The sequence below is a fragment of the Lissotriton helveticus genome, chromosome 12 (assembly GCF_964261635.1).
Source record: "Lissotriton helveticus chromosome 12, aLisHel1.1, whole genome shotgun sequence".
Lineage (NCBI taxonomy): Eukaryota > Metazoa > Chordata > Amphibia > Caudata > Salamandridae > Lissotriton > Lissotriton helveticus.
This window is the reverse complement of record NC_136073.1, coordinates 373,469,681-373,496,465: the sequence shown is the minus strand read 5'-3', so window position 1 is coordinate 373,496,465 and position 26,785 is coordinate 373,469,681. Positions and strand designations below refer to the sequence as shown.

The window sequence follows — 26,785 nt, the reverse complement described above, 5'->3', positions numbered from 1 at the left end:
AATGGTAAAAACCCTTTTTTATTTCAAAAAAGGAAGTAGTCTTAGAGACACCCTGGGTAACACCCGCCCCAGAGATAGGCCTACAATGAACCCTCCATCTGTTATTGATGCATGGTCCTTTCAAGAGTGACGGGACACTTTCCCTGTGCAAACTGCAGTATCTGCCATCTTACGACATATACAAAAACCCTGGACCTTGAACCTGGAAAAACATGGACACAGAATGCCCACACTAACTGCAAATCCACAAATGTGTTATGCTTGATAAGTTGCCCCTGTGGGTTGTGTTATGCAGGTATGACCATACGAAAAGTGAAAATGCATGTGTGTGAACACCAGAGCAACATTAGATGTGGGCGAGCCACCACAAAACTGAGCGAACATTTCTTGCAGTGTATCCACACGACTAACGATTGAAGATGGACAATCATCGAGCAGGTCAAAATACAAAGAAACACAAAAAATCCTGCTTGAAAAAGAACAGAGCTGGGTGTACCCCTTGGGTACACACAGACAAAGAATGAATGACAATATCCTGTGGGGCACAGTGTCATTAACCCCACTGACATCCACCTAATGTTGCCTGAACTATTGTCTGACTTACATCACGATAATCCAATAGTGATCGCTGTTTCTCCATTACCAATAGCCACATAATTCCACATCACAATGATAATAATATTGATAAAGAAAAAACCCTTGACTTCGGTTCCTTCGTTTATTTCTTCTTCTGCTACTATTTTGTATGGACTATCATATATGTTTAGTCTCTATTCATAGTCCTTCAATAAAGATGAAGGCTCCCTATTTGTACTCACTAACAGAGCGGATGATTGACCGTCTCTACCATTTCACTTTCTGCCCCCTGTGTGTGGTTTACCGTATTTCAATATTTTTAACCTTCTAGCCACTTTTACTCTATTGAAAATTCCAATATCAAAAGAGCATAAAATTGACTAATCTCCTAATCACGCTGCACCTTTCATTGATTTTTGCTACATTTAACATACAGGGTGCTTTTAACATTTCCATTATTTTGCTCTTTTGGATGACTCTGGGTCAGATTTCTTCTCCGCAATCAGATTGGGCATTCACACTAGAGCCCGAGCTACAACCTTTATGATTGGCCGCCAACTCGCCCTGTCATTCACGCCAATGCGGTGACGCGTTCAGCTCAGCCGAGTACCTGCCTATTTTCCTCGTGTTTAAAAACATTACCGGTTTTCCGGTTCAAACACATGCGGGGTCCAGTCCAAAGAGGATTGTCTCAGGTACCAAGCGGGTGCCTGGCAGCGAAGGTGTGAGTCCCAATACCGCAGCATGAGATGAGTACTCTCTCTAAGCCAAGACCTCACATCTTATCTTTACCCTAACTTCTTTTTCTCGTAGGGTGTGCCATTTTGCCACCACCCTCCTCCTGAGACCCATGGTGTGATAAGTGATTACACCTCTTGTAAGATATATGTTTAATGTACTTTCATTGAACTATATGTGCCCAGCAGCACCAATCTGTTAAAACCTTTCATAGCGTCTGTGCCACATAGAACACCAATTACCGCTAAGAGTTACTTTGGGCGTACAGGGCTTTATTGCCCTTAGGAACGTCAACCATGATTAAATCGACCACCATACTGCCGTGGTTCATCACACTCTGATCCTGATAAAAGCCTGATTAATAATCACACATAGGCAGAGACATGTTGACCACACCCTAAAGGGATATATCTGAACAATTTCTTTGTTTTTTTATCCCACACTTTTTATCTATGCCTGACTGGCAAACTAATAAAAGTTTTATTGACACAGTCTAGACATTTTTAAATTCACTTTTACCTATCACAACTCACATGATACCAGCTACACAGTAATTCTGACGTTGAAGCACAAGTAATGTATCTTCGGTAACGATATATCTGTAAGAAACAGTAGTTAGTGTTAGATTCCTTACCTTAGAATATCCACCGGCGTCAGGCTGGATCTGAAAAGTTTTCCTCAGCAGTACCCCTGCGCGTCGGTAGGCGTCGTCTGCGGCTCCGCATCCGTCGTCGGCGTTGTGATCGCCGGAATGATGTTGGAGTACTTGGACGCCACCCTCGCGCGCTGACGTCAGTTATGTACACAGCTTTCCGTGCTAGGAACGCAGAGCCATGCAAGAAACCGACACTGGTGCCATGAAACTAGGGCCCTCAAAGGGAGATACCTTAACCCTAGATATCGGTTTGGAGAACGGGGAGGATGGGTGTGGCGGTAAGGAATCTAACACTTACTACTGTTTCTTACAGATATATTGTTACAAAAGGTAAGTAACTTGTGCATCTGAAAGAAACAGGTTAGTGTTAGATTCCTTACCTTAGAATAGATACCCCAGCAATACCAACCCGTTGATGGGTCTGCAAACCAAAAAAACACCAGAAAGTCCTGGAGAACGGAACAGCCGAAAAAGCCATCTCTCCGGACTTGGCTGTCCAGGCAGTAGTGCTTAACAAACGTGTGCAGCGAGGCCCATGTAGCTGCCTGAAAGATGTCCTGCAAGGGGACTCCCTGACTCAGGGCAGTAGTAGCCGCCGTGGCCTGAGTGGAATGGGCACGCAGCCCAACAGGAGGCTCCTTTTTCGCCAAGGAGTAGCAAACCTTGATGCACAAGACGACCCAACGAGAGATGGTCCCCTTGTGCACTGCCTGTCCCTTCTTAGCGCCCACGTAACCATCAAAGAGCTGGTCTCCCACCCAGAACTGGTGTGTGCGGTCTAGATAGAAGGAGAGCGCAAGTTTTGGGTCCAGACGGTAGAGCCTCTCTTCCTCTTTCGAGGGATGAGGAGGCGGAAAGAAGGTGGGCAAGGCGATGAACTGCCCGATAGGAAAGGTTGTAACCACCTTGGGCAGGAGAGAAGGACGAGTCCTCAGAACAACTTTGTCCGAAGGGACAGAGAGGAAAGGAGGTTTAGAAGCTAGAGCCTGGAGCTCACTCACTCTCCTGGCAGAGGTGATGGCAACAAGAAATGCAGTTTTAAGAGTCAGAAGACTAAGAGGACAGTTGTGAAGTGGCTCAAAGGGAGCGCACATCAGAAACGTAAGATCCAAGTCCCACTGAGGCATCACAAACGGAACAGGAGGGAATGTGTGAGTGATGCCCTTTAGAAATCTATTTACAATAGCGGACTTGAACAAAGAAGGTTGATCAGGCAGCCTCAGAAAGGCTGAAAGGGCAGAAAGGTAGCCCTTGATAGTGCCCAGAGCAGAGCCCTGCTGGGCAAGAGAAAGAAGGAAGAGAAGAACCTCAGAAAGAGGGGCAGCAAGAGGATCCACTGCCTTTGCTGTGCACCATGCCACAAATCTGTTCCACCTGCAGGCGTATACCGACTTTGTGGAGGGACGCCTGGCTGCCAGAATGACGTTACAGACTTCAGGAGGCAAGTCAAATGGCCTCAACTGTCGCCGCTCAATCTCCAAGCATGGAGGTGGAGACTGGGCAGGTTCGGGTGGAGGACCGTCCCCTGCTGCTGCAACAGAAGGTCCTCCTGAAGAGGCAGACGAACCGGGGGATCGACTGACATACTGAGTAGCTCTGGATACCAGTACCTTTGTGCCCAGTCCGGAGCCACAAGGATGACTTGGGCCCAATCGCGCTTGATCTTCTTCAGCACTCTGGGCAGAAGTGGTATAGGCGGAAAGGCGTACAGTAGACCGCAACTCCACTCGCGACGAAAAGTGTCTCCGAGCGAGTGCAGCCTTGGAAATTCCAACGCGCAGAACTGATGACATTGCGCGTTCTCTTCGGTGGCGAATAGATCTAACCAAGGCTCTCCCCATTGCTGAAAGAGGCCGTGCGCCACGTCCAAGTTCAGACGCCATTCGTGATCCATCATGCACCGACGGCTGAGCTCGTCCGCCCTGGCTTTCAGAGAACCCGCCAGGTGCTGAGCCACCAGGGTCACGCCCTGGCGTTCCAGCCATTGCCAGAGGCGCAGAGCCTCCTGGCAAAGGGTCCACGACCCCACCCGCCCTGTTTGTTGCAGTACCACATGGCGGTGGTGTTGTCCGTGAACACCTGCACTACACTCCCCCGGACAGAGGGGAGGAATGCTTTCAGTGCTAGACGAATCGCCCGTAACTCCAACAGGTTGATGTGGAGCCGGGCCTCCGCCAGAGACCAGAGGCCTCTTATCTCCGCCTCTCCCATGTGGCCTCCCCTGCCCTGGAGGGACGCATCCGTCACGACTACGTGCTCCGGTTGGGGAAGGGAGAGGGATCTGCCGCTGACCCAATCGCGGTCCGTGAGCCACCACTGCAGCTGTCTCGCAGTGCCCTCCGAGATCAGGACGTGGTCGGATAGGTTGCCCTGATGCTGGGCCCACTGAAACTTCAGGTCCCACTGCTGAGCCCGCATCCGCCACCTGGCGTGATGCACCAGCAGGATACAGGAGGCCATCAGCCCCAGAAGCCGCAGCGTCAACCTGACCGAGACCCAGGATAACGGCCGAAAGATTGGGAATCAGAGCCTGAATATCCCGGACCCGCTGTTCGGGCGGATAAAACCGAAACCGCGCCGAGTCGAGAACCGCTCCGATGAAAAGGAGCTCCTGAGAGGGGCACAGGTGTGACTTCGGCACATTGATGGAAAACCCCAGGCGGTGCAGGAGGTCTGCCGTAGTCCGGAGGTGGCTGACGACTGTCTGGGGCAAGCCCGCCTTCAACAACCAGTCGTCGAGGTAGGGGAAGACTGAGACCCCTAACCTGCGCAGGTGAGCTGCGACCACTGCCATCACCTTTGTGAACACCCGTGGGGCGCTGGTAAGGCCAAAGGGGAGCACGGTATACTGAAAGTGCTCGTGGCCAACCGTGAACCGCAGGTAGCGTCGGTGGGCCGGCAGGACGGGGATGTGGAAATAAGCGTCCTGCAAGTCCAACGCTACCATCCAGTCTCCTGGGTCCAGGGCAGCTAGGACCTGAGCCAGTGTCAGCATCTTGAACTTCTCCTTCCGGAGGAAGCCGTTGACGTTCCGTAGGTCCAAGATAGGGTGTAGGCCCCCCTTGCCCTTCTTGGGTACCAGGAAGTAGTGGGAGTAGCAACCACACCCTACTTCTAGCCCAGGAACGCGCTCGATGGCCCCCTTGGCCAAGAGGGCCGTAACTTCCTTCTGCAGAAGTCGCAAATGATCCCCCGATACACGGTGGTTCTGCGGTGGCATGGCTGGAGGAGTCGCCTCGAAAGGGAGGGAGTAGCCCCTTCGGACGATCTGCAGCACCCACCTGTCCGAAGTGACGGTGCGCCAGTGAAGGTGGTGATGGCGAACCCTGCCCCCCACTGGCGTCACGTGGGCCTGAAAGCACGGACTAGGAGGGTTTTGAGGCGGATGCTGCGGGGGAAGGTGTGGACTGCCTCGCCGTTGTCCCCGACCGCCGGAACGGCGGTTCCCATGGCCGCCACCGCATTGGGTATTACCCTGCGGAGCGTGGCTGGCAGCACGTGTGGGTACACCCCTTCCGTGGCCACGAAAGGAATGAAAGGCAGCCGATTGCTGGCGCGGTGCCGAGAGGCCCAAGGACTTGGCCGTAGTCCTGGAGTCCTTAAAGCGCTCAAGCGCATGGTCTGCTTTGTCGCCAAAGAGGCGACGGCCATTGAACGGCATGTCCATCAAGGTGTTCTGGACATCGGCCGAAAAGTTGGCGGACCTCAACCAGGCGTGGCGTCTGACCGCCACCGTCGTTGCCATCACTCTACCCAGGGAGTCGGTGGTATCCAGCCCACACCGTATGGAATATTTGGCTGCATCCCGGCCCTCCACAAGGGCCTGGCCGAGTTTGGCCCGTACCTCCAACGGACACTCTGGCAACACTTCCGCGACCGTATCCCACAGAGAGTGGGTGTAACGGGCCAAGAGGCATGCGGTGTTGGAAGACTGCAGACCCGGACTAAGGGATGAGAAGATCTTTTTACCATACTGCTCATACCTCTTGGATTCCCTGTCCGGCGGGGCCGACGGGAACGCGGTCTGGGAATTGGAGGCCTGGATGACCAGGCTCTCGGGGGTGGGGTGGGTGGACAGGAAACATGGGTCGCCCGGGGCTGGGCGGTGGCGTCTGGCCACGTTCCTATCTACGGGTGAACCCGTAGCGGGCTTGGACCAAGTGCCCAGAAGAACGTCGGTCAAGGCCTCATTAAAGGGCAGCAGAGGCTCGCCGAGCTTGACTGCGGTTTAAGGACCTCTGTGAGGAGATTAGTCCTCACGGCCGCGACGGGGAGCTCAAGGCCCAAGGCCTTGGCAGCCTTCATCAACACCACACTATAGGTTGTCCCCTCCTCGGAAGCCACTGTAGGAGGGGAGACAAAACCAGTGTCTGGAGAGGTGTCCAGGCCACTGGCCTCCCCAAGGTCTCCTGTCCAGTCGTCATGAGACTGACACTCTCTGGTCAGAGGGTCCTCAGACCCCTCCCAATCCTCTTCATCACCCATCTCCTGATGCTCAGGGTTCTCAATCAATGGGGCCTGCTCATAGAAGTGAAACTCCCGAAACGACGTCTGGAGCGGCGCCCATCGGGGCCGTCCCGTCGGAACAGGAATGAAGGGGGGGATCGGGGACGGCGCCGCCCGAGGACGGCGCCGGAGGCGACACCTGAGGGTCCGACGCCGGGGAGATCGTAAGGTCCACCGGCGACGATCCAGATCCCGAAGGAGGTCCAGCGGCGTCGAGATAGCGGGAACTTGCGGCGCCGGGCCCGAAGGCGTCGGCGGCGTCGAACCACCCGACGGCGTCGGGGCCGAAGCCCCCGACCCGCTAGAGGCCCCAGACGGGTCCGCTGGGCCCGAAGGCGCCGCGGAGCCCGTCGGAGGAGAGAGTTTCCTCATGGCCATGAGGAAGCGCTCGATCTCCTCCGGCGCCGCGTTTAGCCCAGAGACCGGAGGGTGTGGAGCTGAACGCGGCGCCCACGACTCCGATGGAGCCGCGTGGGTGGTGTCACCCGAACCCCCGGCCGCATCGCGCGAGCGTCGGGGGCAGTCCGCAAAGCGATGACGCCTCTTGGACTTCTTGTGCTTCTTACCTGACGACGACTTCGACCCGGAGGAGTGCGGCCTACTCTCGGAGCTGTGGTGGCTCCGAGCCCGCGACCTGTCCCTCGACCTCCCGTGGGACCGAGACCTCTCGCAGCGCGAGACCGACTGCCGGAGTTCGAGTTGCCTGCGGGACCGCACCCGTCTGGCTTTCGAAGAGAGGGCCCGGCAGTTGGAGCAGGCCTTGTCGTCATGATCGACGCCTAGACAAGTTAAACACAGGTGGTGAGGATCCGTGACCGACATCTGGCGGTCGCAATCCTCGCAGTGCTTAAAGCCGGGCATCCCTACGGCACCGATCGGAGTCGAAAGACTTCGAGAAATGATCAAAAATCGATCAAAAAGTTAGTCAAAAATGACTAGGGTTACTGCTTTTTCCAGATCTGCGCTTGCTGGCGCGGAAAAAAAAAAAGAACTGGCGTCAGCACGCGGAGGCGGCGTCTAAGTACTCCGACAACGTCATCACGGCGCCCACGACAGACGTGGAGCCGCAGACGACGCCTACCGACCCGCAAGGGTACTGCTACGCAAAAATTTCCGGATCCAGTCTGACGCCTGGGGATATTCTAAGGTAAGGAATCTAATACTAACGTGTCTCTTTCAGATCCATCTCTACTGTCAAAAATCGGGGTACATTTTCGTCTAAATACTCTGATTTTTAGATTGAGATAATTCCAGATTGATGCAAGAAACAGTTAAAATGAAGATATCGTATATAAAGTGTTCTGCTTAAAACTTGAAAAAAGCCCCTGTGGTATCAGTGGATCTATCGATAAACTCACAATGATGCAAGTCAATATTCACAGCCCCGAGATGAATGACAGCCTGCCCGGCTGCGGTTTAAAAGTGAAAGTGGGCATGCACGCTGACTTCGCGGGAACAAAGATGGTGTCGGGCTGTCCACATGGGCCGTCCTAAAAGTGGACAAGACGGTAACCCAAAAGGCCGATATTCAATCACGCGTCGGCATTTAACATAAACGCTGACGCAAGCCAATTGAAAATAAGGGTGTGGCTTAAGTCACCTTCCGAAACTGTATCGATTCCAAAAGGCACTTGCAAAGCGAGCAGCGCACATCTGCTTCAACGCTGGTCTGCGAAACCTAAAAAGAGTCAAGGCATAGGCAAAAAGGCGGCTCTGGTCCTCAACATGGTTGGTCTGAAAAAAAAAAGTGGTGTAGGACAGTTGCACTAAGAGGGCTTGAAGCTCAAAAACTGCTGGAATGAAGGAACTGCAAAGTAGTAAAATGGTTCTCAGACAGTAGGTGCAACAAACAACGGTGCATCGGATCAAATGGAGCACACATGAGTAAGGTAAGAACCAAACTGAGATTCAACTGGGGCACCACAGAGAGGGCTGGCTTCATAAATGGCCTGGACGAAACATAAGTTTAAAACCTTTATTAACAATGAACACACATGATCTAAACAACGTCGGCTGGTCCAGTAAATCCAAAAAGACCATAAGGGCTGACCGATATCGTTTGATGGCGCCCAAAAAAAAGTTCTTGCTGAACAAAAAAAGTAAAAAATAAAACTTATGCACGTTTTGCCTAAATTGGGTCCTGTGTTACAGGCTATAACAAAACCGCAAACTTGTCCTAGTGCTCCTTCATAAACTGATTTTGAATGACCTGGGGAGCAGGAGGGGGTCTTTGCTACCTACTTCTAAGGGGAGCGGGACTTGCGTGGTTTATTTTTGTGTTCTGCAACCTACTGCTCGCCTTGCATTCCCAGATGACCTATGAGTTCATGAGGGAACATTCCTCACACAAAATGGGATTGGCGTCCTGAACTCACACACCAAAAGCCTACTTGGGTGGGGGGTGGGTTACTGGTGGGAAGATTGTTACAGTCATTTGTTTGCAACAGTTTCTACATGTTTAATTCTCTAGTTTTTGGAGGAAACATAGTCCCATTGCAACCTGATTTTAATTCTGACAGAAAAAGCTCAACACATGATAAAAACAATTAAGACCAGTGATCCGGATCCATGTCCCATTGCACCAAAATAAGCACCCAGGGCTGGCACGCATATCTGCTCCATCCACCTTCTGGAGAAGCTAAGTCAATATGGAGCTGCCCATCGCCACCCACCAGCCAAGGACAGCACTGCTGTGAAAAGCTTTGGAATCCAGTCTGAGGACTGTGGATTATTCTAAAGGTGATATATCTACCATAAGAAGTACCATAAGAAATCAGAACCCTTATTGTTTAATCTGGTATTGTGTAAACAATACAATGCCAGATTAAGCAGAGACATATGAGCCAAGTAAAAAGACAATTGTTTCTTACCTGTGATAGTGCAAACCATCCTGTACCCCATACAAGGCTGACTTCTCCACATTTCCAACTGGTATTCTGTTATTTGAAACAGCATAAAAATCACTTATTTCTTTTGCAAGACTGAGATATGGATCTTCTTTGAAAACTATGCGTGCAAAGTAGCAAGTAGCATCCACAATAAATAAGGGTAGCATCTGTAAACGTAAGGGAAAAAAACAGGAATGCACATTCAGTTAGGATCATAAGAATTGCAGAAAGGAAATGATTAAATACCTATGGAAAAGAAAGAGTGCATCTAGGTCTCCTAAACATCATACATCAATGAAACAACCTCAGTGATAAATATCAACGTTTGAGAAAGAAAGAAAAACCTTTGTATAATCCAAGTAAAAGAGTATGCAAATGGATGGGAATTGCTGACAAACAGCATTTCCACCGGATGTTTTGATTACTGGTTTCTGCAGATGCTTTTATTGATTAACTTCTTGGTTTGTGCAATATATGTAATTAAAATCAGTGTTGCTTCAGTCCGGAGTCATCTTAAGGTTGAACACTAATGGAAGTAGACAGGTCACATTACATATTACAGGTGAATTTCCAATGTCAAAAGTAAGAATCATACAAAGAGAAATTAATACACATCTATTTATTACCTATATAGCAACTTTTTGCAGAGTAAAATACCAACAGCATTGAAGCTCTATACAGATTGGAAGCTATGCACAAGTACATCTGGGTAATGCTAGAAATACAGAAGGAAAGGGGACATGCATAATATAGCTCTACAGAGATTAAAGTTTATAAAGTCATGAAAAATGATCGCACCTCAGGCTTCAAAGCAAGGGATCTAAATGTTAATAGAATGACATATAAGCAGCCTTTACACAGAAAGAATGCCAGTTCACAAACAAAACAGGTCAGCCAATTTTAGAAAAGGAAAAATATATAACAGTGTTTGTTTTTCTTTATAACGGTATACCGGGTTCTTTAACAAGAAGCCAAATTGAATTTTTGAAAAGTGAGATGATTTAAGGTAAAAGAAAACCAGGGCAATGTAGGCAACGGTCTTGAGGAACTGAAAATTGCCATTATTCCTTTAAGAAGCATACACCGCCAATATCCTATCACACCCCATCAGTGCCAGTTACCTAATTATTCAGGTGATTCTGAACATGATTTTGGACCACTGGCTTTTTTGTGGAAAAGTATTTATTTTTATTTAAAAAGTGCTCTCTATCCTATGCGTAGGAAGAACTATGCAGTGCTTATGACAACCCATAAAAAATCACTGAAGGAGAGGAAATGGTTGTGCCAGCTCTTGTTTGAAGAACAAAGATCATACAGAAAGGGAGGGGGCTTATGAGGCGGCTAATAGGATTTTTATGTCGAGTCACGGGCCCAGATTTCAGAACTTTTTAGTTGGCCATTGAGTAAAGAGTTTGAAAAGAACTAAGAAGGATAACTTGACAACGGTCTGACCAATCAACCAGGAGAGGGTTGTTGACAAACAAGTTACTTACCTTCGATTCCTTATCACAAAATTATCCCCAGGCGTCAGGCAAAATCCAGAATAGTTTTTGTGGCAGTACCGCTTCATGCCGGTAGGTGGAGTCGTACAGCTCTGCATGGTGTCGTCGGATTGTCCACACCAGAAGTGACGTGTACACTACAGTGCCTATATAGGCACCACCCCAGAAGCTGTTGTCTGTTTCTTTTCGTTACTTTCCACGCCAGGAGTACAGAGCCACATAGAACACTGACCACTGGTGAGGATAACTAGGGCCCGAGAAGGGGAACAGCCCAGTCCCTGGAAATCCATTCACAGAGCGGGGAGGATGGGTGGGTCAGTGTAGGACAGTCAGTGCCCCTTTTTGATATGGTCGTCCCCACTTTTTCAGGTCCACTCTGGAAAAGCCCAGGGCAAGGACTGGCTCGTCCTGCGCAATTCAGAGCCCGGAGAAGGCTGGGTGGCACCCCCCCCCTCCCCCGTTCCTCTGCCCTAGATAACGTTTGGACTCTCTACCATTATCTGAGCGCCTGTATTAAAAACTTCACTCTAGACTGCTGTGGCATGAATATGCCCATGGAGTCCTTGCTTGTATGCATCGCAGCTGTCATCAATTTTTTATTTTTTGCTGTGATTCTTGTACAACAGCGGCACTTTTTGTCGGGTGTGATTGCTATCCTTAAAATGGATATTCTGTGTTATTGTGTTTTTCTGCTTTTTAGTGGATATTGGCTTTGATTCTGAGCTTGCCTTTCCCTCGTTTGTATGCTTGCACTTTATCCATCGTCATGCCAACCGTGCCTGCATTTGCCCTGACTTTCTCTGCAGATCCTGCACTTTATTGGGGGGAGAAGCAACATAGCTCTACTGACGCTATTTCTACATGGGACTATTTCACTGGCACTGGCATTTCATTTTGAAAGCTAATAGCTCTAGACTTATCCAGGTCATAAGACTCCAAAGAGTTACATAGCACCACTGACGCTCTCGTGTTGCAGGACCGTTTCCCAATGGCCCCTGTGCTCTAGTCTGTCTAGTCTGTCAACCACCAACACAATGACCTTAGCTAGACTGGCGAAATTTGTCCATCAAATCAGGATAGCCTTAAAAGTCGCTAATGAAAGTAGTATAACCCAGGGGAAGCCCCGGCAAACTCTGCGGACTAAAGTTGATGGGATCTCTTTACGAAGTACCATTGAGAGTGCCCCACAAAGAAAGAAACGTCCCTTGCAAGACACTTAGTGCACCACAGAGGCCAGATCAAGCGCTCACTAATACGGACCAACATTAGGGCACAAAAGTTGGGGAAAGGCCAACTATGCAGGACTCAGACAGGGGTGCTGAACTTTTATTTAGTACAGAAGTACCATATTTTATTAAGCAAAGAAGTCTGTATTTACTGTTTTTTTTTTTTTTTAGGGCTTTTTAGTGTTTATATATGAATCATTGTTTCTTCTTTTCTTTCCTTTTTACTGTAATGATATTAATTAATTGTACAGTTAATAAAGTACAAGTAGTCGGGGACTTCAGGCAAGTTCCGTTTTCCCTCCTCAGGATTATTTTTGTGACATTTGCTCCACATCTTGGATTCTAATCCCAGATTTACCTTCGCTAAAAGGCACCAAAGATTTCTACAGGGTGGAACCAAAGATGGCTAAGCGTAAATTAGGCCCTAACACTGAGGGGGCCGTCGCAAAGAAGTCTGGTACTCATGATGGGTAAATAGAAAGGGCTGTGGGCGCTCTGGACAAAGAAATCCTCCTCGGCAAAAAATGGCTCTCCCTAGCCTCATTATCAACAGATTATGTTGCCCCCGCTGGTCATATTGGTCAGGAACGTGCACATAGAATCCATCCCAAGAAATGTTTTTCCTCCCCTTCTGCCTAGATTGTGAACAAAACCATGCCTCTACTTTCAAAACAGTAAAGAGGTTCCATGCTCCAAAAGTCTGCTAACTCAAGTAAGCCAGCATTTTTGGAGCCTCCCATATTGACAGAACATTCTAATTGTAAAGAGGACATAGAGGGTCTGCTTAAGAAATTCGGCATAGAGATTGTTGACCTAATCGAGTTTAAGCTGTAAGGGTATATGACTGCCCATGATGCACTGAGGTGAAATTAAATATCACGGGGAATAGATCGGACCATGACGAGTCTGGTGAGAGGGCCGAAAATTAAAGATAGAAGCCCCCAGCACTGCCTAGGAGAAATGGCCCCTGGACAAGGAAAGAGGATGAATGCCAAACCTGCCCAACCAGAAAGGCCACAGTGTCCGACACAGCCACTGTATTTCCCCTAGTCTGAGGGAATCTCTACCACCCAACACACAAGTGGGGGGGGGGTGCATGGTCTAGCAGGAAATTCTAACCATTCTGCTAAACCTTCACAGTTAACATTCAGTTGTACCCCTAGATGTGATCTTCCCCTGACATGTGCCCTTACGTTGTCATTATGGCAAATGTCCCAATGCTGCGCCCCAATGTCAGTGAGACTACTCCGGAACACATTCATAAAATGGTCCATTGGATTGAAGGGGAATTCTAGATTTCAGGTTTGTTTCCTGAGATCCTTGTGGCTAGAACGGGGGGATGGATGGGGAAAATGCATAAGCAATTTGAGGTGGATGGAACTGTTGTAACTTTTAGGAACCCTTTGATAGCCGCAGACTTAAAGTGGGCCAGAAAAGCACTCTTGAGAGTCAAGAGTATGAGACGACAATTATGTAATGGCTGGAAAGGAGCACACATAAGGTACGTTTAAACCAGATTCTAGTCCCACTGTGGCAATACAAAAGGAATAGGAGGAAAAAGGTGAATAATGCTGTGAGAAATTAGCCTGGCATATGTTGTCCACTATTCTAGTGGGTACTTTGCACCAGTCTAAACGATCCTTATGATGGTGGTTGTAAAGTCAACCTTATAGATCAGCTATCCTAGTGGTAGCATGGACCAGCAGTCTTAGGCTAAAACTTCAGAGAGCATGTGAAGCCAGCTGTTTTACCATATATAATCCCTTGAATACCAAATGAAAGGACACCACACAAGGTATATATCAAATATATATGTATTTATTACTAACACAACCCCTCTGCACTTTTTATGAGTTCAGAGTTCGAGATACGTTACAAGTTACTCATTTAGCATACTATAAGTTGCACAAATACAATTCTGCCCAGGGGCCTCACGAACCATATACTAAGTAAATGGTATAAGGACCACTTCAGGAATAGTGAATAGGCCTAGGGAATCGCTGGGGCTACACTACAGAACCAAAAGTTAGGAAGTAGGAGACCCACGGGAGACGCGTGCAGTGTGGGAACATAGTCGCGAGTTACCATAGAGTTATAATGGGAACGTAAAGGTTACAAAGTAGTAGATTAAGGACACTTCCAGATGGACTACGGTAAAACCCTTTTAAACTAGGACACTTCGAGAGTCAACACCCGTGGGAGCACCGGAGTACTCAAGTTACCTCACCCAGGGAAGCCGGGGGCATAGGTGTTCTTTCGTGTCGGGTTTCGTCGCTGTTTCCTATGGAGAGCTGCAAAGAAGTGCTGCAGGCGACCAGGAGAAAAGTGTTCGGGTGGATCAAAGGGTGGATCAAAGACGAGAAGAACCTGAAAGCAGAGGGGACAGAGTGTGGGTCACTAGTCAGTGACCAGGAAGGAACCAGGAAGGAACCAGGCGATGTCACTAGTCAGTGACCAGGAAGGAACCAGGCGATGTCGAGATGCAATCAGGTGAAGAGGTGTATCTTGTCTCTGCAGCCACGAGGACCAGGAGGCGTCGATGACGACCAGGAGCTGGATTCGAGCTGTCCCACGAAGGATCTAGTTGACTGCGGTGTCGGTATCCGGATTGGATCCAACAAGCCCTGGCAAACGCAATCCACGCAGGAAGGGAAGATTGGCTTCAGGTCAGACCAGCAAGGTCTGGGGAGCTTCTCCTTCGCAGGGAAGCTGGAGCAAGCCCGAAGCACCCAGGCAAGTGGTGTAGTTTTAAAAGAAAGTCTTCGGAGGGCTAACTAGCCAATGGGCTAGCAACCGGGAAGACGCGTCAAGCTGAAATGCAGGAGCAGGCTCCACGCGGCACTCGTGGAGTGTGGAGGGCTGAGCTTCGGTGCAAATGGCGCCCGGGTCTGGGGCTTCTCAAACCCCAAGGCACAACTTTGAGGGTGCCTCAGAAGCTGCACGGTTTAGCAAAGAACAGGTAGTCCAGGGTGTCCGGTCCCACGTCTCTCGTGTCCGCCACGGGTCTCAGCTTTGCTGTGGATGTGGGTCGGAGTCGGAGAAGTCTGGAAGTCCAGTTCCTGAGTCACTGAGTCTTCGGGTCCCGGCAGGAGCGTCCACAAAGCAAACCGGCAAGTTACTGGTGGTGCCTGTTTGCGAAGGGTGGTCACTCCTTGACCACAAGGGAGATGTCTTCAGTCTTCTAGTCGGTATAGAACGTCGAAGATCCAAGAGTTCAGTTTCAGATTTTCAGTCCAGGATAATCTAATGTCTCTAGACACAGCAATCTTTATACTAATCTCAGGCGCTGGATTACCTGCTAGGTCCCTCCTATGGGTGCACCCTGAGAAGGGGGTGGTTACACCCCTTTCTCTTTGTCCAGTTGCGCGCCAGAGCTGGGGCTGGAGTGCCCCAGCAACTGGTTTGAACCAGGATATGCATGGAGCACCTTGTGTGCCCCAGGCAGTGTCATATTGTGCAGCCCTCCCTGCCCCAATACACTAAAAGCCTGTCTGGGGAGGTGCTAGCACCTCCCAAGGCAAGAAACCTATTGCCCAGGCCTCCCCTGCCGGAGTTTCGTCCAGCAGCAGGAGGTCAGACTCGTGTCTGTGGCAGCAACATCCATTTTGTGATGCTGAGGCTCTGTTTAACTTTAACCGGGTAAAGCAGTAACTACATGTCTTCTCCCTCTAGAAGGGTGAAATGCTACCCCCGCCGCCAGAACTGGCGGGGGGTAATATTCCAAAGTGTTTGACACCTTACACGACATGTTTTGATAAAGCCAAACCAAAGTTACCATTAACCGCGAGGATTATAATGCACTTAAGAGTATATGGTGTGGCTATATCATAGAACAGCTATAAGGACATGGTTCCGAAAGCTGCAGAGGGGCTCAGCTCATGCTAGAGCGCCCTCTCACATAAAACCAAGCACTCTGCCTCCAGGATTGTTAAGGCCTGCCATAGGAGTGACGTATAGGTATATATGTCTCTATATATAAGGGTAGATATAGGTATACTATATCTAAGCAAGGGCGATTACACCACCTTGCCCAAGCTGAGTGATCAGCCTGTGGTGTCAGTTTGGATGGCCAGCCAGGGGTGGCATAATACATGCTGCAGCCCCTGGTAGGCCTTGGGTGCACCTATGCCCTGGGTACCTATGGTACACTATACAGGGGCTCACAAAGGTGACCCAATTAGGTATGTACCTAAAGTACATGGTATCAATTTAGGGAGAGAACAGCTGGGCTGTGGGTCTGATTAGCAGGCCCTCAGCCACACTAGTCGAAAAACCAGAAAATCACAGCAAAAAGTGGGGGTGACCATAGGAAGCAGACCCTACTCTCCTACAAATGACCTTGAAAAAAAGGCTGATCAGGAAGCCGAAGAAAGGCCAAAATGGCCTTAAGATAGCCTTTAAGGGTAGCCAGAGCAGAGCCCTGCTGGGCCAAAGAAACAATGAAGAGGAGCACCTCTGAACCGGGGGCAGAAAAGGTGATCCACAGCCTTCACTGTGCACCACGCCACAAATTTGTTCCATACACAGGCGTATACCGTTTTAGTGGAGGGACGCCTGGCTGCCAAAATTACATAACAGACTTCGGGAGGAAGGTCGGAAAGCTGTCAACTGTCGCTGCTCAATATCCACACAAGGAGGTGGAGGCTGGACAGGTTCGGGTGGAGGATTGTCCCCTGCTGCTGTGACAGAAGATCCTCCCAAAGAGGCAGTCTGATCAGAGGATCGATGGCCATGTTCAAGAGCGCAAGATACCAAACTCTTTGTGCCCAATCAAGAGCCACAAGAATAACTTGGGCCCGGCGCGCTTAATCATCTTCAACTCTCTGGGATTCTGCAGTTAGGCTGGTAGGGTGAGTGGTGCTGGAGCACGTGCTATACTGGGTCGGGGAGATTGACATTCTGTCCGAGGTGCAGTATAGATTCTTTGAGGGTCTTAATTTGCATCTGCTGATTAGTAAATATACCACTGCTAAGCAGGACTCTATCTGCCAGGCCTTCATGGACCTCTCTTGTGCCTTACACAGCGTGGTGAGGTCCACACTTTGGGTGATCGTGACTGGCAAGGAGGTCGAGGAAGACTTGGTCCAGATCCTGAGAACCCTGCATTATGATCTTGCCACCTCAGTCAGGTTTGGCCTTCTAGGAGAGAATTCTATGTGGTGACTGCGCACTACAAAAATGTGTTTTCAACAAATTGATTCCAATTAGTTCGTGCTCCACAGGTATACTCCCTGCACTGGAGTGGTTACTAAAATCAGAAAGGTTGCACTAACACGGGATGTGTAAGTGTCTCATGGGGCACAGAAGGATGATGTGATACTGCAAATCAATAGTTCTTCAAATTCAAGTATAGAAGCTTTACAATGTGAGTCTTCGAAGTATTTTATTCATACTTCTTAAATATAGCTGGCATTAGCTTTTGCTTTTCAATAGCATTTACTGTTTTGTAATTCAACAAGTCAACACGAAACAACTTTCTTTTATTTTTTTTATTTTTTGGGAAAACCTTTATTTGACATTTCAACCAAGTACAAACACGGGACTACAACCCCCAGGGCCGGCCGCTAAGCAGTTGCAATGTGGTAAATAAATAAATAATACCCTATTTTTGACTAGACTTATAGCATAACAGATAGCTCAATAAAATAAGAGTCAAGATTCGAGGTAGTAGGAGTTTCTGCAGGTTTATTACAGCATAAGGACAGGATCAGGACAACCTGCATGGGAATAGGACAATAAGGCCCGGCAGCTGCCGGGGCTGGGTCTGGGATGAGCGCGCGCTAACATTTAATAACAAAACATTGACTTATATACATAGCGCAAACACATAGCATTACATTGCAGTGGGCGTAACAGTAGGTGGAGTAGAAGGCGTGACGCGTAACAGTCGCGAGAGATAACAGTAAAAAGAGGTGTAACTGGGCGTATACATAGACATGTGGTGCAAACGTAACAGAATATGTCATGAATGGGCGGAAACTTTGGAGGGGGCTACCTAAGGAGCCGGGACCTCTAACCTAATGGTGCGCGAAAACTGGCAATGACGTGTTACTAGGAGAAGCTGGGGGCTACGAACTCTGTGCTAGGAGCAGAGACTAAAGTCTGAAGGGTCGGAGCGACATGTACCTAAACCCTATCTGGTATCTAATGTTTAGGGAACATGTTGATATAAACTAGAAGTCATGAGGGGAAAAGCTAACTTGATTCTAAGACTGGACCATGCATTATTCTACATGTAGTGCGTGATGAAGAATACTAAATGACCATTAAATACAGTATTTCTCTAACGTGGAGACGAGAAGGCTAGACAATGACGGAAACTATTGATGCAGTTCAGTAGCTTAGGAATGCAGAGGAGGAGGACTGAACTGATAGCTGGAACTATAACATACTTTTGGCAGACTCAGAGGCAGAGCCGGGGTGCACCGGGCACTGCAAGGCAGGAAGTGAGTGGAGGGTCGAGGTTACAGGTGGGGGCTGTATCGCTCCTCAGCGAGGCTTTCAGGAGACAGGAGCTGAATCTGTGGTCCGGGCCCTTTTGAGGCCTGGAAACGGGGACTTTATAATTGAATAACGTGCACACTGAGAAACGTGGCAACATTACTTACATAGGCCTGATATTCGTAGTATTCACGAGGACTGGAAAATAGCATACTAGAGGTGGACACAACTGTAATTGCGTCTTTAATCAGAAATGGGGAATAACATATGCATATTGGTCATGCACACATAACATATGATGGATGAGGCGTAGGGACACAGAACATGGCAAAATTTACTTTTCCACATTCCCTCCTTGTCACTACGTTTTCATCAGGAAACATCAATATTCATGATACCATCTATCATTTCATACAGTACCATTTGCTCGTCTCGAATTGTCTTGGAGCGGGATTTAGAACGGGGCTTGGGACTAGGAATACAAGAGGTAGCACACATGCTGCAAATCGCAGGGCCACATTGTATACAGAGGCAGCAGCTAAATATGATCGCTACTGCAATACCTAAAAAGGACAGGACTTTCCATCCCCATGCGGAAATTATATTCCAGAACCAACCGGACCATGTCCAGGTGCCTGGATCTTGGTGTAACAGATGGGCAATCTTATGGAGTCTGGTTATAGCTGAATAAACAGACGGCGCGTTATTTGGAATGAAAATACAACAACTGGATCCGAGAACTCTACAGGCCCCGCCCCTATCGGCCAGTATGACGTCAAGGACGAGACGATTCTGTAAAACGACAATTCTCATAAAGGATTGTTCTTCGGTTAAGTTACCTAGAGCGGAGGCAGTCTCATCTACTACTGCTTCAAGGGTTCTTGTTAACCTACGGATTAGCTTACTATTTACAACTGTGCCTAAATAAGGGAAAACACCTTTATCAATATCAATGAATTGCTCTGCGGCGGTTTCAGTATAATCGATAATCGGGAGATTTCTCTTGTGTCTAGTGTGTACTAAGAAAGAATTCCTATGATAGTCAGGTGGGGCTAGAAAAACAGGTGGCAGTAGGAAAGCAATGTAACAGGTTCCCTCCCAATCGAGGGGCAGACGGACATATGCAGTTTGACCACAAATAAAATAAGAATGACGTGAAGCTTCGAAAATAGATTTCCCACTGTCACTATACTGGATAACAGTAGTACATTCACTATGACCTATGTGTACAGAACCATAACTACGGACACATAATTCGCCTTTAACTGGTAGTACTGAAATAGCGGGTGAGTCTGGAGTAGTATCAGACTGAACGTTCAGAACCATGAAATTCGACGAATAATTACCTAAATTATATACTTCGTTTTCTAGATCTAAACCTGTTCTGTGGGGGAGACCTTGCTTGTCTGGGAAACATGTACTGTTAAGAAAAGACATATCTGTTGAGGATGACGTTAACGTGGACCATGCTCCACACGAACCATTGTGTGAGAATGGATAAGGAAAAAGTGGCAGAACTCCCTTCAAGGTCTGGAAAGGGGGGAGTCGACCACACACCCAACAATTAGTGGCATTGCTGGTCTGGTGTGAATAATGTAACATACGGATAAATGTGTTGTTACGCATAGCGAGGCGGTATGAATATTCGTGAGGAGGCAGATCACTAAACGTGTGCTCTACTGTAGAATGAGCAGACATATTTACATGAGGAACTGGAAAACACAGATAGAAAGCATAGCTGGTGCAGGAAATCATTATGCTGAGAAATAATACGAAACTCAGAAAAACGATACATTTGATTGAACTTTGACTGACTCTCTCACTATGGGGGTCTATTTTATACATGTCAGAAACAATTTAACCGTTTCACCTAGGGGAGGACTTATACAATCAAACTGACTGACTTATTTGACCTGAGCTTTAACTTATACTCCTGTTGCGGAGTTTTCTCTAACAAGGGAGGGGTTGTAATAATGTCTTGTGCGGGACAGTCCTTTAAAACAATGTTCTGGCAATCCTTCGAATCCTGGGAAATGTTCTTGGAAATGTTTTTGAAGACTGGTTTCGATCCTTTGAAAAGTTTTACATGAGAAAGGTGGACCCACCCCTTCCTGCCTTCCAACTTGACGGCAGTTCGGGTGGTCAAGAGGACCTGACGTGGCTCTTTCCAACGTGGTTCCAGCGGACTTGATCTGTCGAAATTTCTGATCATCACAAGGGAGCCTGGAACGATCTCGTGCGGTGCCACCTCGGTATTGTCTGGAAATGCGGCGGCAACCTGTGAACGACATGAGTTGAGGGCAGACATCAAGGAAGCTAGGTAATCTGTCAGCATATTACATGAAACATCGGTAATACTTCGGGGTCTAGGAGTACCCCACATGTTAGGGGGGCGGCCGAATACGACCTCATACGGGGACAGACCTGATCTGGAATGTGCGACCATGCGCATATAAAATAAAGCGACTGGCAGAGCTACTAGCCAGTCCACACCCTTGTCTTTACATATTTTAGCAATTCGAATTTTCAGAGTCTGATTATGTCTTTCGACTAGTCCAGCGGCTTCTGGATGGCGTACACAATGGAACTTCCACTGGTACCCTAACAAAAGGGAAACGTGCTTCATTAACTCTGAGGAGAATGGCTGACCGTTATCAGAATATACGACTCTAGGGAGTCCGTATCTAGGGAAGAATTCACGAACCAACTGCTTGGCAGTGGTCGCGGCTGTGTAATCTGGGACTGGATATGCTTCTGTCCATCTGGACAAGGCGCATACTACTACAAGGACATACTTGAAACCTCGACATCGCTCCATCTGAATATAATCCATCTGGAGGACCTCAAAAGGGTGGTCAGGGGGCTGGAAACCACCTTGTTCCACCGGGACACTTTTACCTGGATTAAACTGACAACATATCATACAGGTACGGACTTTCTGCTTGGCTGCAGCTCGTAAATGCTTGTTGAACCAAATGTTCTGGATACTGTCTAACATAGCTTTTTCTCCTAAATGTGCTGGACTATGTGCGGTATTGATAATGACTTGAACCATAGAATCGGGGAGAAACCATGTGGCTCTACCCTTCGTTAACCATCCTTGATCTGTCTGGACCCCTCCTTGTACAGACCATTTCTTGATTTCATCGGGAGTAGCATGTGACTGGATATCTATGACATCTTGAGTAGGGTCCTTAACTGTCATGCATGTAATCGGATCTGGAGTATGTGTCAGATTAACTGGAATGTCTGGAGTCTGTGCTGTAAGCTTGGCTGTGCGGTCTGCTAAATCATTACCTTGGGAAATAATGTCAGTAACTTTCGTATGTGCTTTGCACTTCATGATAGCAATAGATGTCGGTAAATGTATGGCATCTAACAGGGCTTGAATAAGGAGACCATGCTGAATCTTGGTTCCATGAGAAGTCATAAAACCTCTCTCCTGCCAGAGCACTCCGAAGTCGTGTACAACTCCGAATGCGTAACGTGAATCTGTGTAAACATTAACTTTCAGGTTCTTGGCATGTATACAGGCTTGTGTCAGAGCAACTAGCTCTGCTGCTTGAGCGGACAGGGTGTCAATACGGTGTGTTTCAATAACTTCAGTGTCGGTAGTCACTGCATACGCGGCGACTAGTTCTCCTGTACTAGTTCTCATACATGAACCATCCACATAAAGTGTCAGGTCAGGATCTGGTAACGGAATGTCTGTCAGGTCTTGTCTTGGCTTTGTCGTAATGTTAACTACTTCCACACAATCATGTGTGTCTGGATTTGAACTAACTGATGGTAACAGTGTAGCAGGATTCAGGACGTTGCAGCGTCTAATTTCTATGTGTGGCTGGAACAGTGTCAATTCATAACCTGTTAAACGTGCAATTGTCAAGTGCTGAGTTTGTGTTCGGTTTAAAAGAACTTCTACTGAATGTGGAACTTGTACTGTCAAGGAATGTCCTAAAACTATAGAATCACTTTGTCTGATAGCTAGTGCTGTGGCTGCAACTGACTTGAGGCACGCAGGCAACGCCTGGGCGACTGGATCTAATGTGCTCGAAAAATAAGCACAGGGCTTGTATTGACCTGCTTGATCCTGTGTGAGGACAGATAATGCTGTACCTTCGCGTTCAGTAACGAAAAGTGTAAAAGGCTTACTGTAGTTCGGTGTAGCTAGAACTGGAGCTTGACATAGGGCTTTCTTTAACTCGTTAAAACTAAGTGTATGGTCAGATGTCCAAGGGAGGACAGTCGATACGGCTGCCTCCTGTGTCGTTAACTGTATCAGTGGCTTGGCTAGAAATGCATACTGGGGAATCCATTGTCTACAATAAGAAGTAAGGCCGATAAAGGCACGTACCTCCTTCTGGGTCCTTGGCTGGGGAAGACTCGCTATTAACTGGATACGGTCGGGTGTCAACTGCCTACCCCTCTTGGACAGCAAGTGTCCTAAGTATACCACTTGCTGGACACAGAATTGAAGCTTCGAAGGTGACACCTTGTGCCCCATCTCGGCTAGAAAATACAAAACTGTAAGGGATGCTCGCTCGCAAGCACGTTCAGAACGGGCTGTGATCAGTAGATCATCGACATACTGGAGCAGGGCAGTGTCAGTTGGCATGTGAATATTGTCTAGTTGTCTCTTGAGTGCTTGACTGTAAATACTAGGGCTTTCTGTGAAACCTTGAGGAGCGCGTGTAAACATATAGCTCCTTCCATTTAAACAGAATCCGAAAAGAAACTGGCTATCTGGATGAATTGGAACACTAAAAAATGCATTCTTGAGGTCTATGACAGTGAAGAACATGGCTTCGGAATCAATGGCTGTTAACAGGGAAGAAATGTCTGGGACAACTGGGTATTGAGGGATAATACATTTGTTAAGCTCTCGTAAATCAATCACTAATCGATATACTGGGGGTGCATTTGGATCAGTACGTTTCATGACTGGAATGATCGGAGAATTGCATACATTGGAGTCAGTTTCTACAACTACTCCTTGAGCCATGAGCTCGTCAATAATTTTGGATAAGGCTGCTACAGCCTCAGGTGGCAATCTGTACTGCCTGATTCGTGGTAACACTACACCTGGCTTGAGAGTCACACGATAGGGTGTGATTTGCATGTAACCTACATCAGTTGGACCTTGCGCCCATAAATGCTGCGGAACTTTAGACAATCTTGAATCAAAATCTCGTAACACATAGTGACCCTTAAAGTCACGTAGGAACAGACGTATTCCCTCTGGGGAACAGCAAATAACTGCACCTAATTCTTTCAATGTCTTAATGCCTAATAGATTTTCTGGACATGACTTAGTAAGTAACAGATCAGTAGTACGGGACAATGGACCTACTTCTAGAGTAACTGGCTTAGATATTTCATTAACTATGGGTTTTCCTGAAAATCCAAGGGAAACATTTCTTGAGCCTGAGAGCGGAGCCCCTGGAACTTCGGCATGACTAATTGTGGTCCTACTTGCCCCTGTATCGATCAAAAACTTTCTGTCTTTCCCTAATACTTGACTATGAACATAGGGACCTTCTTGATCTACAGGTATCTCGATGAGAGGCAAGCCTACCTCCCTCTCTAGGCTGTTTCATGAATATGACTGATACTCTGGATACTCGGACTGTGCATACTGGTACATCTGCGATGTAACGTGCTGTGTTGCAGCAATAGGCTGCGGAACTGTAACTGTCTGTGGTGCATTCTGTGACTGAGGAGTCTGTGAAACTTGTTCTTGTCTCGGCGGACGTGGTCTTTCTTTAGTCTTACCAGTAGCTATGTTGTGTTTCAGAACTGCACACTCGTTTATAAAATGACCTGGCTGTTTACAATAATTGCAGTTCCCTTTAACGGGAGCTGCAGGATGACTGGCTTGATTCGGACCCCTCTTCTGACTGTCTTGAGGAATAGATTGTGCAACTAGCACTTTCATTTTCGTGTCTTTCATACGTTTTCTTTCGTGTTCTTGCTCTTCTCTGATTCTATTCTGGTGGTATTGGAGCATCTGGAGCATCTGGGACGGAGTATTTGCTTGCCAGGTGCTTTCGACTTTCAAAACTCGGTTTTTAATTTGTGGACTTGAATTCTCGACTAATTTGGTGACGAAAAGATGAGGGTATGACTCACTACTTGTCTTGAGACCACTGTTAATACTGAAACATTTCTCAAATCTAGAATAAAAATCACTAATGTCTTCATCTTGTTTCTGTTTACAGGCTGAGATTGCATCCCAGTCTTCTTTCCTAGTTGTCAATAATCTGGGTAAAACTTGAATCAATAATTCTGGTAATTCTTTACATTTATCTCCAAGACCGGTACCTGGTACTCGTGCCTTGTCTTCAGCTTCTAGAGCTGTCCAATCGATCTTTTTCTCTCCCACCTCCCATTCTTTTTCCTTTAACTTTTCATACACCCCTGCGGGTAGCAGGACCTTTAACATTTTAATGATATCTGGGTAAGTGTATTCTCCCATACGGAGCATGTCTTTTAATTCTCTATGGAACCCCGCTGGATCTTTGTCATGACAGGGGATTAATTTCTTCATTTCAAGAAGTTCCATCTTTGATATCGGAGTGTATACAAACACTCGTTGCATTACGCCACCCGCCCCTTGGACTGGGTGGACTTCTCGTAACGGATTCTGTCTGTCTATGTAAAATGGTTTACTTTCTGGGGGTGAGACATGAACAAAGTGCGGGTTCAGAAACGTTCTATATTTGTGACGCTGTTCTAGAATGACACTTATTAAATCGGTACCTAGACCTCTCCATCTATACTGGAGTAACTCGTTCAGGATATCGTGCAACGGGCCTGGATCAGAATGTTGACCCTCATACAGAGTAATGAGGTGCTGGATCATATACATACCCACCAGTCGTTGCTCGGCTGGGGGCAATTTCAGAAACATTTGTGCCACTATTTCGTCTGGAAAAGTGGTAGAATCAGTAATCCATCGGACTGCTGATCGGGCTAGTTCTTGTTCATGCATGGTACTTAATTCGCTATAACCGACTTGTGATTTCAGAATGTGATCGGTAGCTTGAAATACTTGTTCTAGAGAACCTCGTTCTGGTGCTGGATGATGAAAAATAGACTTAGGTTCTAGACGTAAATGGCGATCTGGAAATCTGGATTTTCCTACATACGCTATTCTGGCGGGATTCTCGTCTTCCTCTTCAGGATCAGAGATACTTTCTTTCTCGCTTACTTGTGCTGCTTTACGCTGTTCGTGTAACCTTATTATTTCTTTACGAATTTTCTTGTACATACTTTCCATGGCACTAATGGTCTTGTGCTTACCCTCGGCTATATTATCACTCCACCTTGTTAGAATTCTCATTTCGGCGGGATCTTTAGACGGGTAATCTTGTTCTCTTATTAAACAATTGATCAGGAACTTTAATATCATGAGCTGAATCTCGGCTTTCCTTTGAGACATAATTTCGCCAATACTTTCTGGATCATCCCCTGTACGGATGAAACGATATATTCTGTCTAGATCTTCTTTCATATTCGGTAAGGTGACTAGATACTCGGTCACCCTTCTTACGCGTACGGAATATAAAACCATATTATACTCGCCTGGGACTGCGTCATAGACACATTCGTTAAGGGCTTGCCTGATTTCTGTAACAGACTTATTACTTTTAGGAGTACGCTGTGATGCTTGAGCATGTAATTCGAGTGCTGATAAACGTTTGTGTGGCGGCGGGGTTTGAGGAGGACCTCCCCCTGCGGCCCCTATACTAGAATCGTCGACTGACATTCTTCGTGCTTGCAGGGTCGGTAATTGTAACGTGGGCTGAACTTGTATGGCAGGCTGACCCGGGGGTACCGTAACAGGTACTCCGGTGTCTGGAGGAACGGGAAGTGCCTGATTTACAGGGACAGGTGGAGCGCGAACTGGATTTGCATATTCTGGAACTGTGTCGTCCAGATAGGACGAAATAAAAATATCAGCTGCGGTCGGTTTGTGACGTAGCTTGGTCGGAACTAATGGTGGCGGGAAATTACTGGGTGCCTCTGGGGTCGCTTTTGGCAAGCCTTCGGCAAGGAGAGGATACATGCCCTTAATAAGGGCATGCCTCTGTCTGTCTGACTGTTCGGCTTTGACTTGTTCACCTATCTCGATTAATTCTCTTTCTTGGGCTCGTTCTTGGGATTCTCTACTTAACTCTGACTTTCTGACTTCCTTTTCCGTTCTTCTATGCGCCTCCTTACGCCATAACTCGATGGCATCTTTCTGTGACT

General features: G+C 47.6%; 1 protein-coding gene across 4 annotated transcripts in view; it reads right to left on the bottom strand.

Moving 5' to 3' along the window:
* The window catches only part of TDRD12 (tudor domain containing 12), a 3,388,409-nt gene that overhangs the window by 701,142 nt on the left and 2,660,482 nt on the right, over positions 1–26,785 (bottom strand). For all 4 annotated transcript variants that reach the window (XM_078668261.1, XM_078668260.1, XM_078668262.1 and 1 more), the window contains one exon: positions 9,346–9,530. In XM_078668261.1, the coding sequence (XP_078524387.1) occupies positions 9,346–9,530 (185 nt within the window). The remainder of the gene's footprint in view (positions 1–9,345; positions 9,531–26,785) is intronic.